The 16,143-nt window shown below is 36.9% G+C and overlaps 1 protein-coding gene across 4 annotated transcripts in view; it reads right to left on the bottom strand.

Moving 5' to 3' along the window:
• Positions 1 to 16,143, bottom strand: part of LOC106873027 (FK506-binding protein 15) — a 92,848-nt gene that overhangs the window by 7,479 nt on the left and 69,226 nt on the right. For all 4 annotated transcript variants that reach the window (XM_014920230.3, XM_014920232.3, XM_014920231.3 and 1 more), the window contains 10 exons: positions 14,364 to 14,453; positions 14,042 to 14,136; positions 12,282 to 12,384; positions 9,409 to 9,580; positions 6,613 to 6,749; positions 5,418 to 5,501; positions 4,798 to 4,863; positions 3,626 to 3,778; positions 1,946 to 2,038; positions 311 to 457 (listed from right to left, as the gene is read on the bottom strand). In XM_014920230.3, the coding sequence (XP_014775716.1) occupies positions 311 to 457; positions 1,946 to 2,038; positions 3,626 to 3,778; positions 4,798 to 4,863; positions 5,418 to 5,501; positions 6,613 to 6,749; positions 9,409 to 9,580; positions 12,282 to 12,384; positions 14,042 to 14,136; positions 14,364 to 14,453 (1,140 nt within the window). The remainder of the gene's footprint in view (positions 1 to 310; positions 458 to 1,945; positions 2,039 to 3,625; positions 3,779 to 4,797; positions 4,864 to 5,417; positions 5,502 to 6,612; positions 6,750 to 9,408; positions 9,581 to 12,281; positions 12,385 to 14,041; positions 14,137 to 14,363; positions 14,454 to 16,143) is intronic.

The following is a 16,143-nucleotide window of genomic DNA, read 5'->3' as shown; positions in this document are numbered from 1 at the left end:
TCTCACTTGAGCCTTGAGCATTAGCAGCTGTTGTGGGACAGAAATATTTTCTAACCCTGAAGGAATACTTCTCAAGCTGAGGAGGGAAGCTCTGGAATTGCACGACCTGCTAGAAAGACAAATATCCCTTAAATCATACCCTACCCTGTAAAAGATTAAAAAATGGTCACATATCCAAAATAAAAAAAGAGAATGGTCATGTTTAGAATGTCTTTGATTAAAGGTCTGTTCAATCACAGTTGATCTGGAGCTGAACAACAACCGTCTTAGCACCACCGCTGGAAAATTTTTAGACTTAAAATGAACCTACCTCAGTAAAAACATCTGTATTTACATTATTGGCTGTGTTAGCATTGTTCACTTGATCTTGATATTGTTCAACTTCGTCTTGAAGTTCTTGAATTCTTTCTTCATATTTTGTTTTCATAGAAGATGCCTGTGAACGTAGTTTCTCATACTGAAAGTAAAAAAAAAAAAAAAAAAAAAAAAATTAAATATGTACTTATCACAAATGTAAAACAATACAAATAACTGACTGATTCGACTTTATGAACATATGTATTATATTCATACATATCATCGTAATTTTAATATCCATGTTTCCATGCTTGCAGAGGTCAGTCAGACTTCATTGAAGCAGATTTTTGTATGACCAGATGCCCTTCCTGTTGCCAACACTCATTTATTTCTAAGCAAAGTAATATTTCCTCGTGGTTGGCCATGTTTTCATGGAAGACTGGAACCAAAAGACACCGCTAATATGACTGTGATGCTTGTTTACAACTGTCGTGTAGTGCCAAATCAAGGGAACAAACATACATACAGGCTATAGTCTAGTCACCCGTATAGTCCAACCAGATCCGTTTACAAGGTTCTGGTTGGTCTGGGGGTTATAGTAGAAGATACTTACTCAAGATGTCACACAGTGGGACTGAACCTGCTGCTGTACACAAACATACACAATCTCAACAACTTCCAAAAGGTCCTTCACTCACCAACATACTTTAATCACTACGTTACAGATACAGGATTTCCTCTCTGTCTCTTCTATAGCTACTGCATTAGTTTCAGCTCTTCTTACCTGGCTATTTACCTACTCGCTCACTTCACATCTTTCTTCCTCCTATCATCCTCACTGTGTCTCAGATCCTTTAGTTAGTTTAGTTTGGCCATCTTCCTGGACATTTCAATGACTTCACATGAGTACACCATCCTTATTTCTTTATTGCCCACAGGGGGCTAAACAAAGAGGGGACAAACAAGGACAGACAAAGGGATTAAGTCGATTAGATCGACCCCAGTGCATAACTGGTACTTTATTTATCGACCCCGAAAGGATGAAAGGCAAAGTTGACCTTGGCGGAATTTGAACTCAGAACGTAACAGCAGATGAAATACCGCTAAGCATTTCACCCGGCGCACTAACGTTTCTGCCAGCTCGCCGCCTTCATGGGCACACCATCCATCATGGTCCCCCATGCATGTTCTTAATTCAACATTTGCCATTCCTGAAGCAAGTTGTCCACATAGGTCAGACGTTTTCTTTCTCTGTTGATTCTTCCTTCAACTGACTGCCATGAGACCAGTTGACATACGACTTCTGGATGTCATGCAATGATCAGCAATTCTCATTCTCCCCCTTTATCAGATTAAATGCTTTTCTCAACCCTTCTTCCCTTGAGCTACCATTCTCTGGATTTCCTTCTTTGCATTATGCTTGTCCTGCAGACATTGACCTATTATTGCTTAAACTGAACATCAAGTGCAATCTCATTAGTCTGAGCAAGCTTACAAAGATCATGGTCATCCCTGCTTCTTCCCTTATTAACTTGTATATCATTCTTTCTCCTACAATATTGGAAGGTAAAAAAAATTAACAGCAAAATGTTATGAAGTAAAAGGTGATTATAAAGTTAAAAACTGGATGATTGGTGTAGAAGACTACCTTTTCTTTCCAACCAAGCAGTTGCTCAAGTTGTTCATTTAATTTTGTTATGGTATTTTCTCTCTGAGCTGCAACAACTTTTTGGTTTGCAATCTGAAAGAAAGAAAGGGAAAAAGAATGTCACTTATTTATTGATAAAATTTTTACAAAATTATTTTTTTCATTATTTTTCAGGAGAAGAAAAGTGTAGCATTTCATGGAAGGTCCCTTATCTCCTGAAACACTAACATTCACTTCTTATGAAACACAAGCTTGTTATTTCATTTTGCAATCATTATGGAACTTTAGCCATAAATAGCCTATGTCATGGCCTGTGCTGGTGACATGTGAAAGGCACATAGTACACTGTGGAGTGGTTGGCATTAGGAAGGGCATCCAGCTGTAAAAGCCAAACCAAAACAGACCTGAGTCTCGTGCAGCTCTCCTGCTTACAAGCTCCAGTCAAACTGTCTTACACATGCTAGCATGGAAAATGGATGCATGATGATGATGATGAATGTAAGACAGTAGTGAGAGCACAGACAGCAGAAAGTACTTTAGATATTATATGCTATCTTGTCCTTCACTAACGCAGATCAGCACTAATTTTATTAGACTACTATTTTACATTACTTGCAAATGTGATCTGAAATCTCCTCAGCACATCCCTCTGCTTACTTTAGTTAACCTAGCTAAAATGTTGTATCACGCTTATTTCACTAGAAATGGTTAGTGTTACAAATGTTAAAAACACACACACACACAGATTGCGAGGTTTTTATGAGAATAATTTAGCTATGATTCATGACATTGTAGTAACACGATTTTTATCCTTGGGTAGCAACTGTTATTTCCTATTTGCTCACCCCTAGAAAGTATGAAAAATGGCTAAATATTTTCTTCAAACTTTGCTTTTGTTACATTTATTCAAACCCCAAAGAATCCCTCTCAACACATGGCTATGGTGCTCCTCCACTACTCCTGCTCATGATCAGAGATGCACATATTGTCAGCCGCTAAGAGACATGCTCAAGTGGTTAAGGTCAAGCAACTGTGGTTTGAACAGAATATTTGCTATAATAATATTTCTGCTTCAGCAACTCAGCACTGAATGTATCTGAAATTTAATGGAAAATAGATCAAAACTTCGATGTCCAGGTCACAAAGCAAAATTTGAAGGGAATAGTAGTGATTTCATTTGATTTCCAAATATAAGCAAAAAAGAAATAACAGTTACTAACCAAAGACAAAAGCAAAATGAAAAATTTTGTTACACAGTGTTATGAAACTATATTAACCCCTAAAAGATTAATTGATTCTATATAAAACAGTTTTTATTGTGTGTATATTGTAATTTTTCTCTGCAAGATTACCAGAAATTTGAAAATTAAGTTTAGAATAATCTTTAGAAGTCTTATTTATATGTTATATATTAAAATCATCATCATCAACATATAAATTCTTAGACCAATTTACAGAGAAAGCTACACTGACTGAATCATAGGTGAAACATAACCCTAGCACTTATTTTATTGACCTCCAACCACAGGACTTTGAACATAGATAAAACTACATACTATAGAACATTTAATCCAATGCTGTACCACCTTTTTCGTTAATTAAACTCCTTTAACCCTCCATATTATAAAAAACAACAACAAAAATAACACAAAACAGAAGTAAAAACATCTATAAACTAACTTTATCTTCAAGTTCTTTCTGATTTTGTTCGAGTCCAGATTTTTCCTCTGCTAAAACCTCGAGCGCTCTTTTATGTTTCTCTTCAGCTAACTGTTGAGTTCGTTTGGCTTTCTCTTCATATTCTCTCTTTAGTTCTTCTTCAATATGTAATGTCTAAATAAATAAATAAAAAAAGATTAGAAAATGAACTAAGAAAAAACAAACAAACAAACAAACATCAAAACATACACATGCATCAAATATATATTAACGAAATAAATACTAAACAAAATAGTACTGGAGTTACTTATGATTGACTAAAAACACCTGAAGGCAGTATCCTAGCATAAACAGAGCCCAAACAGTGAAGTCAATAAAAATATAAAATAAACTGTCTACAGTCTGTCTACCCTATGTGAAAGGCCTCTCCGAAAAGATACAAAAGATATGACATCAAGACAGTATTCAAGAGTAATACAACACTCCGTAAGTATCACCTCCAGGTAAAACCACCAATAGAAGAGAATATGACCAAAAATCGTGTGTACTCCATCCCATGCAGCTGTGGTAGGTTATACAAAGGCGAAACATGCTGCCCCTTCAAAATAAGAGTAGAGGAACATCGCAAAGCTGTGACACGAGGAGATATTGATAAATCGGGTACAGCTGATCATGTATGGAAAAATGGAGACCACCTCCCCTTGCGGGATGAAGTTAAAATAATAGACAGAGAACACCACTGGAAAATATGAAATCTAAAAGAAGCAGCACATATGCTAGGACACAACAACCTCCTAAGCAGCCCGAGTGCACATATGAATAGCATATGGGAACTGGTATTAAGGAAGGATAAAAAAATATTAGATTTATAAGCCCTAAAATTCACTCCATGATTGCCCACAGGCATATGGTGTAGTGGTTAAGAGCATGGGCTACTAATTCTAAGATTCCGAGTTCGATTCCAGGCAGTGACCTGAACAATAACAACTACAATAATATACCAATCAAAAAATACCTTAAGAATGAGAACACAGGTTCGAAATTTCCCCAAGACACCTGATGAAGGCTAGAGGGTATATCAGCCGAAACGTGTTAACAACAAACAAGATGAGGATAAATATCCGTCAAATATAAATAATGTAAATAGTGTACAAAGAGATATCTTTAAACAAAAAGAAACCATCTCAACTTACCTGTTCACTAGAAACTGCTGAAGCTTTCTGGGCACGGAGTTTTTTGCGGTAGGTTTCTAAATCCGTCTAAAATAGGCAGATTAAAATGTTGAGATAGCAGAAATGTGATGTAGTTCTTGTTCATTAATATTGAAAGCACTTACAACCATAAGATCACCGAGCATCTTCATGTTGTTGTTCTGGCATTTATGAGTTAAAACTAATCAATTTATGCTTCATAAATTTTTAAAGATGTCCTCCATGTAACATTAGAAAGGTGTGAAACTTGAATGACCAAAAATGTGGTATTAGGCAAGGTGTTTTGCTTTAGAACTCAACTATCAGCCTTATTAACAACCACTGGCTAGCTACATCAATGCAAGTTCTTCGTAGCAACAATACAAAAAATGTTAAATTGGTGTAAAATCTGAACTTTATATTCAATAGTCTTAATTTCGCAGTCATTGTGTTTCACCAAATTCCTTACAAATATATCTTTCTTTAAAAAAATTAAAATGTGATATCACATAAAAGTCTGTTCCCAATGGCTGCTATATTTCCAACCACAGACCAACCCATTTTTTTTCACACCAATGTAAACAAATGAAAGTGCAAGAAATACTAACAGGAGAACACCTCACCTCAAACTGTGACTTTAGTTCATCTATTTCCTCTTCATGTCGTCTTCTCTCATCAAGAGCTTTCTTTTTGCGTTCCGTGACATTCTGAGAAAGAGAAAAAATGTAAATAAAAATATCAACTTAGCTACAGAGCTTTTAATTTCAATTATAAAATCATCCATTCTAAAAGCCTGCAAATTTAGTATACCATATCCCTTTTAACTCAAAATTATATCATCATCATCATCGTTTAACGTCTGCCTTCCATGCTAGCATGGGTTGGACGATTTGACTGAGGACTGGCGAACCAGAGGGCTGCACCAGGCTCCAATCTGATTTGGCAGAGTTTCTACAGCTGGAAGCCCTTCCTAACGCCAACCACTCCGAGAGGGTAGTGGGTGCTTTTACGTGCACCAGCACGAGGGCCAGTCAGGTGGTACTGGCAACGGCCATGCTCAAAATGGTGTTTTTTACGTGCCACCTGCACAGGAGCCAGTTCAGCGGCACTGGCAACAACCTCGCCCAAATGTTTTTTCACGTGCCAGTAAGGCGACACTGGTAATGATCACACTCAAATGGTGCTATTTACATGCCACTGGCACAGAAGTCAGACAGCTGCTCTGGCAATGATCACGCTTGGACGGTGCTCTTAGTACTCCACTGGCACAGGTGCCAGACATCGAATTTGGTTCAATCACGATTTTGATTTCACTTGCCCCAACAGGTCATCGCAAGCCGAGCTTCGTGTCCAATGAAGGAGAGGTTGGAGAGGTTGCCAGTCGTCAAATTTGGTTTGATTTCGATTTCATTTGCCTCAACAGATCATACTATTTCCATTTTAAATCTTGCCCTCATTTAACAGGTACCTTTCTTTCATCACTTTCTACTCTAAGGAAATGTTTTTCCATTGTTTTATCATCTTCAGGCCAGTCAAACTATCATTTCTTAGCTGCCTGTATAGCTGCATGTTCAAATGTCTCTTTGAATATGTCAATAATATGAAGTTTTGTTACCAAGTCCTTCTATAGTAACTTTGTTCAAAATCTTCACTCTAAAGTACTTAATGATTTACATAAGAGAAAAAAACCCAAAAAACTGTCATTAGATTATTAACAGTAATGAAAAAAAATTAGACATAACTTCAACAAAAATTTATAGGCTGTATTATATTATCAAAGGTTTTGAATCTCGAAGTTGGTTCTAATATTACACTCACCTTTTCTAAAGATTCACAAGATGACTTCAAGTCTGAAATTTCTTCATTTAGCTGATTTATTTTGTTGGTGAGTGTCTTCCGTTGTTGACGTTCTTCTTTATACAAATTTGTCATCTCTGCTAGCTGTTCTTGATTCTCTGTTGAGGAAGATAATCATTTACATCGCGTTTAAAACCTCTTTAAATGCGTTTGATTTTTCCAACTATGATTAAATGCTCCATGGGAGATTGAATTATTAAAATAAAGATACAAAGAAATAATGTTTGCATATACATGTGATATTATTTCAAAAATTGATATCAGAGTTATGGAAACCATTTTAAAAGGCACCTATGGTGTTAGGAAGGGCATTCAGCCATAGAAACCATGCCAGAATAGACAACGGAGCCTTGTGCAACCCCTGGCCTCATCAGCTCTGGTCAAACTGTCCAAATTATGCTACTATGGATATCATCATCATCGTTTAACGTCCGCCTTCCATGCTAGCATGGGTTGGACGATTTGACTGAGGACTGGTGAAACCGGATGGCAACATCAGGCTCCAATCTAATTTGGCAGAGTTTCTACAGCTGGATGCCCTTCCTAACGCCAACCACTCAGAGAGTGTAGTGGGTGCTTTTACGTGTCACCTGCACGAAAACGGCCACGCTCGAAATGGTGTCTTTTATGGATGTTAAATGATGATGATGATCTAAAAAAAAAAAAAAAAAAAAAAAAATTGGAGCAAAAAAGAAAAAGAAGAATAATCACTAAGTCATTGTGTCTCTTTACTTTCAGAGCAATTCCTATTTAGTGACCTAATAATATTTTGTCTTATCATCAAAAGTCTGCTGTGATTATGCATGACGAATTATGTCACACATAATAAGACATACATTCATAAAAACTGTGTTGTTAAGAAGCTTGCTTCCCCAGCCACATGATCTTGGGTTCAGTCCTACTGCATGACACAATGACCAAGCGTTTTGGTAGATGGAAACTGAAAGAAGCCTGTTGTGTGTACGTATGTATGTATTACGTGTGTGTGCGCGCACACGCGCATGTGTGTCATTGTAGTTGTGTTCCCTCCGCCACTATACCACTTGACAACTATTGTTGATCTGTTTATGTTCTCACAACTTAGCAGTTGGGCAAAAGAGACTGTTACAATAAGTACCAGGCTTATAAAATAGTAAGTACTGGGATTGGTTTGTTCTTCTCAACCTTTTAAGGTGGTGCTCCAGCATGGCCACACCACAATGACCGAAACAATTAAAAGATAAAAGATAAAGATGTCTTTTTACTTCACAAAATGCTTGTTTATAAATGGTTGATTCTTACAGCTGCAGAACTCTGTTGCAATCTTGGTTTATGGATATTAGACTAAAGAAATTATCAAATTAGGCACATATGCAGACACATACCCAGTAAATATACACTGATATATCTTATGAATATATAGGTGCAAGCGTGACTGTGTGGTAAGAAGCTTGCTTCTCAACCACATGACTCCAAGTTCAATCCCACTATGTGGCATCTAAGGCAAGTGTTTTTTACTATAGTCTCAGGCTGACCAAAGCTTTGTGAGTGGATTTAGTATATGGAAACTGAAAGAAGCCTGTCATATATATGTGTATGCATATGTGTTGTGTCTTCGTGTCCGTTCTCCACCATTGCATTTATACCCTATAACTTAACGGTTTGGCAAAAGAGACAAATAGAATAAGTACCATGCAAAAAACAAAAAAAAACAAATGGGTACTGGAGTCAATTCATTTGGCTAAAACTTCTTTGAGGTGGTGCCCCAGCATGGCCACAGTCTAATGACTGAAACAAGTAAAAGATAAAGTTATGTCTATGCATGGTATACTCTTCTACTTGTTTCAGTCATTAGACTGTGGCCATGCTGGAGCCCCGCCTTTAGTAGAGCAAATCGACCCCAAGACTTATTCTTTGTAAGCCTAGTACTGGGATGATAAATTTGAAATGGCCAAGCAGATACATTATTGAATTGCCAGCAAATGAAACACGAGTCCATATTCAATTCAGCCAGCATATATTCACCATGCATCTCTAGAAAAGGTGCTTAATTCTATGTGCCATCTAACAGTAAAAATAAAGTAGTGATTCTTTGGGAAAATTACAGATGATTTATTTCAGATGTTATTGAATTTGGAAAGACAGCAAGCTGGCAGAATCATAGCACACTGGGTAAAATGCTTAGTGCCATTTCGTCTGTCTTTATATTTTGAGTTCAAGTTCTGCTGAAGTCGATTTTGTCTTTCATCCTTTCATGGTCAATAAAATAAGTACCAGTTGAACATGGAGGTGGATGTAATCGACTTACCCACTCCTCTGAAATTGCTGGCCTTGGGCCAAAATTTGAAACCAATATTATTGAATCTGGAAATAAGTAAGTTCCCAAGAGCAGATAACAATGATGATGGATATCTTCAAATTGCAAGGGTAATTAAAAACAACATAGACTTTACAGGTGATAACGAGTTAGAGAAAGATTTATATAGTTATAATTCTTTTTTGGAACAGTGGATCTTGAAGCAGTTAAAGCTATAAATGATAGTATGTAAATATTGGGTTAAAAAACCCTTTTGGATAGAAAAGGTCAAAGTCTACCAGAGGTTAACATTTTCTATCCAAAGGGATTTTTAATCCAGTATTTACATGCTTTTAATTATAACTTTCACAGCTTCAAGATCCACTGTTCCAGAATGGAATTATTTCACATTTTCTCTAATTTTATAAATTCTGATGACATTATGACATTATACAGTTATAATAAAAATAAGTTTTTTTTACCTTCAACTTGTTTATTTAAATTTTCTATTTGCTCCTTGGTAGCAGTTTTGTCTGTCATTGTGGAATTCAACTTCTGTCTTAACTCAGTTTCTTGTTTACGAATGGCTGATACTTCCAGCTGCAGGTTACTCACCATAGAGGTCGCAGAACTCAGTTCTGATGTAATCTTAGCCTATGGATTTTAGAATCAAGAGATTATCAAATTACAGACACATACACAAAATATATTTTATAAATGTATATCCTCAGTAATAAATTGAATTATAATAACTCCAAAAGGTTACATTTGATAAAAAACGTTTTAAAGTTTGATGTAGAAATTCTTTACCTTCTTGCAATTCAAATTAAAATTTGTACATCAACTAAAGATAGAACATGTAAAATAATATGGACATATATCTTGTTTAATATGTAAAAATGTCAAGTTACATGAGTTTTCGGTTTAATTAGAGTTGGTTCAGACAATGATTTCATATATAGGGGCAGGAGTGGCTGTGTGGTAAGTAGCTTGCTTACGAACCACATGGTTCTGGGTTCAGTCCTACTGCGTGGCACCTTGGGCAAGTGTCTTCTACTATAGCCTCAGGCCGACCAGAGCCTTGTGAGTGGATTTGGTAGACGGAAACTGAAAGAAGCCCGTCGTATATATATATATATATATATATATATATATATATGTGTGTGTGTGTGTATATATGCTTGTGTGTCTGTGTTTGTCCCCCAACATTGCTTGACAACTGATGCTGGTGTGTTTACATTCCCGTAACTTAGCGGTTCGGCAAAAGCGACCGATAGAATAAGTACTAGGCTTATAAACAATAAGTCCTGGGGTCGATTTCTTCGACTAAAGGTGGTGCTCCAGCATGGCCGCAGTCAAATGACTGAAACAAGTAAAAGAGTATATAATAAAAGTAAAGTGATACAACTTTTAGTCTATAGTTTCTACCATTTATAGAAATGGTAGATTTTCAGTATTGTGAGCTTTTGGTAAAGAGTCACAAGATCTTTCTCCTTTGCCTTTGAAATACTAGTGTGACCAGATTACAGTTGCTTTAAAACTATTTACTTGTCATTTCCATTACCTGTCTTACAAGACAGATTCTTCAAGGTGAACCAACTGGCAAGAGACCCAGAGGTAGACTAAGAACAAGATGGTTGGATAATATCCATAGTTTCAGCTGGTCATGCTTGGAAATGCAGCTGGAAAGTCTAATAATGGTTGTTTCTAATGGGGCCTTATGAAGGAAGTGCCTGAGGACTCTACTCCAAGGAACAGTAGGTGGAAATGATGGATGGAATGGACAGGTCTCTTGGTTCCATCAAAATAGACTCCCTTTTGATGCATGATTTCCTCATTTTAATTGTAAAACTGATTAAAATATAATTGTTGATCTCCTTCATGCTTTTGGCCTCAAAAATAAAAACACAAGAACAAGCCTGCAACATTCCAGCTATGAAATGTAATGAATTGTTGCATATCACAAAATCTGGTAATTATTTGTTTTTAAGCGTTGTCACTTCCATTAACTAGTATTTAACAGAATTACTTTTAAGTTACAATAGTTCAGACTTTTACTAAAGTCGGACTTTCGAGCGAGATCGTTGCCAGTGCCCCTGGACTGGCTCTTGTGCGGGTGGCACATAAAATACACCATTTGAGCGTGGCCGTTGCCAGTACCGCCTGACTGGCCCTCGTGCCGGTGGTACGTAAAAGCACCCACTACATTCTCAGAGTGGTTGGCGTTAGGAAGGGCATCCAGCTGTAGAAACTCTGCCAAATCAGATTGGAGCCCGGTGTAGCCATCCGGTTTCACCAGTCCTCAGTCAAATCGTCCAACCCATGCTAGCATGGAAAGCGGACGTTAAACGATGATGATGATGAAAACCAAAACACAGTATGATACTTTCACTGAAAGAAACTAGAGGACACTGGAGTTATGGCAATTTAGGAGATAAGGCTATTAGAATTATTAACAAAGGTATATCTTATAAATAATCTAAATCCTGATTTAAGTTTGCATATGTTAACCAACATTTCATTGTCTTTACTGATTTTGATCTCTCACTAATTCTTCTCTAATGAAGTTGTCAATAGAACTACTTTTTTAATTACTTAAGAATGAAGCTTTTTCTGCCAGGTTGGTTACTCTGCTTGAGTGTGTGGCTGTTGCCAGTACCGCCTGACTGGCCTTCGTGCGGGTGACACGTAAAAGCACCCACTACACTCTCTGAGTGGTTGGCGTTAGGAAGGGCATCCAGCTGTAGAAACTCTGCCAAATCAGATTGGAGCCGGTGTAGCCATCTGGTTTCACCAGTCCTCAGTCAAATCGTCCAACCCATGCTAGCATGGAAAGCGGATGTTAAACGATGATGATGATGATGATGATGATGATGATGTACTGATGGTGTTCTCTCTCTCTCTCTCTTGCCATTTATTGCCACTCAAATATCTCCGGGCTGTTTCAGCCTCTGGACTCTGACCATAGTGGGGTACTACTTTGAAGGTGTTAATTAATCGAATAGACTCCAGTATTTAAAAGTCTGGAATTTATTCTACCAGTCTGTTTTTGCTGATCTGATAAGTTGAGGATGTAAACAAACCAACACTGGTCATTAAGCAGCAGGAAACAAACGCAAACATAAAGAAGCACACACACACATACATTCATATATGATGGATTTCTGCACAATTTCAGTCTACCAAATTCACTCAGAAGGTATTGGTTGACTTAGGGCTATGGTAGAAGACACTTGCCCAAAGTGCTGTACAGTGGAAGTCCAAAATCTCCATTCCTATTCTGTTTATATGAATACAGAAGAAAAAAAAAATAACAAAATGGAGGGAAAAACACCCCCAAAAATCTCCAACTTACTTTGTCTTTCTCCAGTTTCAAGACTTGAGCTTGCGATCGTTCTGCTGAGTCCTTGTAGCTGTCATTCCTCTGTTCAAGTAAACTATTACTCTGTTCCACAAACCTGACAACAAGAATTCCGAAATTATTAAAACGTGCGTTTCTAGTGTATTGTGGCCTATTAATAATACTTTCATGTTAATGATACTATTAATGGTACCTATGTATTAGATGCATAATTTCAATATATGTTATGAGTCTGCCATTGGATTTTTTTTTAGTCCAGTTGTTACTGACGTGTAATTTGGATTGTGAAGTACTACATATGAGGTACTACATTGGGTCATAATTTCATCATCCTTATTTAGCATCTGTATTCCATGCTGCCATGGGATGGACAGCCTGATAGGTCAGAGGACTGAGTCAAGCTCTACTGTCTGTTTTGGAATGGTTTCTATGGTTGGGTAAAGACCCCCTTCTTCAGTTACAAGTTTGGGCACAGTTATTTGTGGAAGACCAGCAGTCGCCCATGCATACCAGCCTCTCCTCTCCACACCACTGATGGTGTCCAAGGCAAACGCCGATACAGCTTAGCACCAGTGACGTCACAACCCATTTCTACAGACGAGTGAACTGGAGCAACATGAAATAAAGTGTCTTGCTCAAGAACACAACACACAGCCCAGTCTTGAAATTGAACTCACAGCCTCATGATTGTAAGCTCAATGCTCTAACCACTGAACTATGGTTGGATGCCCTTCTTAATGTCGTTTCTCGTATAATAGCAATGTGAATGTCATGTAAGAAGTGTTTTATTGCAATACATACTATATATTGGTTATATTTTGGTTGTTGCAGTGTATTGTAAATGTGGAGTGTTAAGAGTTAACATTTGCTGTTTAAAATTCAAGAATATAAATGTGTCAAGGGAGACAATTATGGCTGTCCTCAATTAGCAGCCGGAAAACAAAGACAAGAAATGGTGAGATCAGGACCAAAGAACTTGTTGCAAGATCAAGATAAATAACAACATACTGCACTGCAGACCTCTCCGAACGATGATATGAAAAAATGAACAACAAAATGGTGAAATGATAGGGCATAGTTGTACTGGTGGCATACTTTTAATAATAAAATTTCTATTTTTAAACTTGCTGTTGAAAATAGGTTTCCTAGGTGCAGGCATGGCAGTATGGTAAGTTTGCTTCTTAGTCACATAGTTCTGGGTTCAGTCCCACTGTAAGGCACCTTGGGCAAATGTCTTCAACTATAGCCCAAGACCGACCAAAACCTTGTGACTGCATTAGGTTGAAAGAAGCTTATTGTGTGTGTGTGTGTGTGTATCTGTTTTCCCAACCACTTGATAACCAATGTTGGTTTGTTTACGTCTCCATAACTTAGTAGTTCAGCAACAGAAACTGATAGAATAAAGTACCAAATTTAACAAAACAAATAAATAAATAAGTACGGGGTCGATTTATCTGATTAAAACCCCACAGGGCAGTGCCTCAGCATAACTGCAGTCTGATAACAATTAAGTTAAAAGATATCACCTTTGAATAAAAAAAAAAAAAAGTCTAACTAAAAAAAAAAAAAAAAGCAAGAAAAATCTACCACCAAATATATTCTTTCAAATTATAACAAGTTTTTCTAACTTTCTAACCCTTCATTCTTTAACAATTTTCAGATCAATCCTGTCCTTAAAATACTGGGAAATAGGTTTATCATGACTGATTAGTGGCATACATTTTTACAGGTGTTGGTCATAAGTCAAAACTTACTTTTGATTCTGCTGAAGAAGTTCAGATATTTTTAGGTTTTGAGACTCCACTTTACTTGCTTTTTCCATAGCTTCCTTTTTGAGTCTTTCATTTTCCTTTAATGTAGAGTATGTAAGACATTTGAGATGGAGAGAGAGAGAGAAAGAGAGGAAAAGAATGAATGAGAGAAAAAAAAGAATGACAGCAAGGACTAAAGCTAAAAAAACAAACAAATTACTGTATACAGGTTAATATGAAGGAAAGAGAGATAGGTGGAACGAAAGATAGAGAGAGGAGAGAAAGCAAGAGAGAGAATAAAAATTAGTGTGAAGCAAGTATTTACCTGAACAATTCGTTGAATGTTCTGCATTAAAACAGATGTTTCTAGTGACGGAACTGGATTAAGGAAATTGTTTTGTGCAGAGTGATCCAACTGAAACAAAGATGCAAAAGATTATCATCACAACAACAGTGCTTTAGGTATTCACTTATAATAGTCCTTATACATTTTAAACCACTAAATAGCTCTCACACGGTCTCATCATCATCATCATTTTAACATTGACTTTACCATAATTCCAGAGGTCAGGTAAAGTTTATTGAGGCAGATTTTCTATGGCTAGATGCCCTGCCTGTTGCCAACCCTCGTTTCTAAGTAAGTTAATATTCCCCATGGCCAGACATGTTCTCGCAGTATACTGAAAATTAATGACACTGCTTGTATGACAGTAACAGATTATATAACTACCATGCAATGTCAAGAGAAAAAGACACAAACATACACATACATATAAGTACACACACACACACAATGAGCTTCTTTTGGTTTGTCAACCAAATCTGCTCACACGACTTTGGTTGGCCCAGGGCTATAGCAGAAGAAACTTGTCCAAGGTGCCACAGAATGTGACTGAACTAGGAACCATGTGGCTGGGAAGCAAACTTCTTACTATACAGCCATACATCCATTATCTGGTAAGAATTACTGAAGGAAAAGCTAAGTATGTCAACATTCAAGCGTTGTTTGATACAGGGTGGCATATCTTTATTATTATTATTATTATTATTATTATTATTAAGTACTGGAGTTGATTTAATTGACTAACTCCTTCATACAAAATTTTAGGCATTATGCCTTTAGATTTCATACTTCTAGGTTTGATAAAATAAAATACTAATCAAGCACTGGGGTTGATGTAATTGACTAATCTCAAGCCAACAAAATTACTGGCTTTATACCTAAATCAGAAACCATTAGAATTAATAATGATAATAATAATGATAATAATAATAATAATAATAATAATAATAATAATAATAATAATCACTACTGGGCACTGCACGCATCCTACACAAAACACTTTCAATACAGTACCCATAAGAGCATCACAGCAAACCACAGCACATATCCAAGACACACAGAGCTGCGCTCGGTAGTGAAGTGAAAGTACGCTATAAAAATAAAACTACTGAATAATAATAATAGCTTAAAACTTTGGCACAAGGCCAGCAAGTTCAACTGAAACCCTAGTGTTCAATTGGTACTTATTTTATTAACCCTGAAAGGATAGAAGACAAAGTTGGCCCTGGTGAAATTTGAACTCAGAATATAAAGACATGAAATGCTGCTAAGCATTTTTCCCAGCATGCTAACATTCTACCAGCTCTCAGCCTTATCAAGAGGAGTAATATTAGCTGTAAATATGTGACTACACATAATAATAACAAAAATAATAATAATAATAACAATAGGGGTTTATCATAGCAGCCCAAGATCAATGCCTACCTACAAAGAACTACCAGGCCAACATATTAAAGAACGGCAGCTCCCCATTATGTCGTATATGCCAACAACAAAATGAGACCATCGATCATGTTGTCTCCATGTGCAGTCTGCTTGCGCCTACAGACTATCTCAACAGGCATGATAGAGCTGCACAATATATTCACTGGGTAATATGCAAAAACCTGGACTTGCCCCATGATAAAAACTGGTGGGAACACAAACCACCCCCAGTACTTGAAAATGATCACATTGCACTCCTCTGGAACTTCACCATTCAAACTGACAGAAAGATAGACGCAAATAGGCCAGACATCATACTGAAAGACTTCAGACAAAA

The sequence above is a fragment of the Octopus bimaculoides genome, chromosome 1, assembly GCF_046866305.1.
Source record: "Octopus bimaculoides isolate indiv1 chromosome 1, ASM4686630v1, whole genome shotgun sequence".
In the NCBI taxonomy this organism is placed as follows: Eukaryota; Metazoa; Mollusca; class Cephalopoda; order Octopoda; family Octopodidae; genus Octopus; species Octopus bimaculoides.
This window is presented reverse-complemented; position numbering and strand designations above follow the sequence as displayed.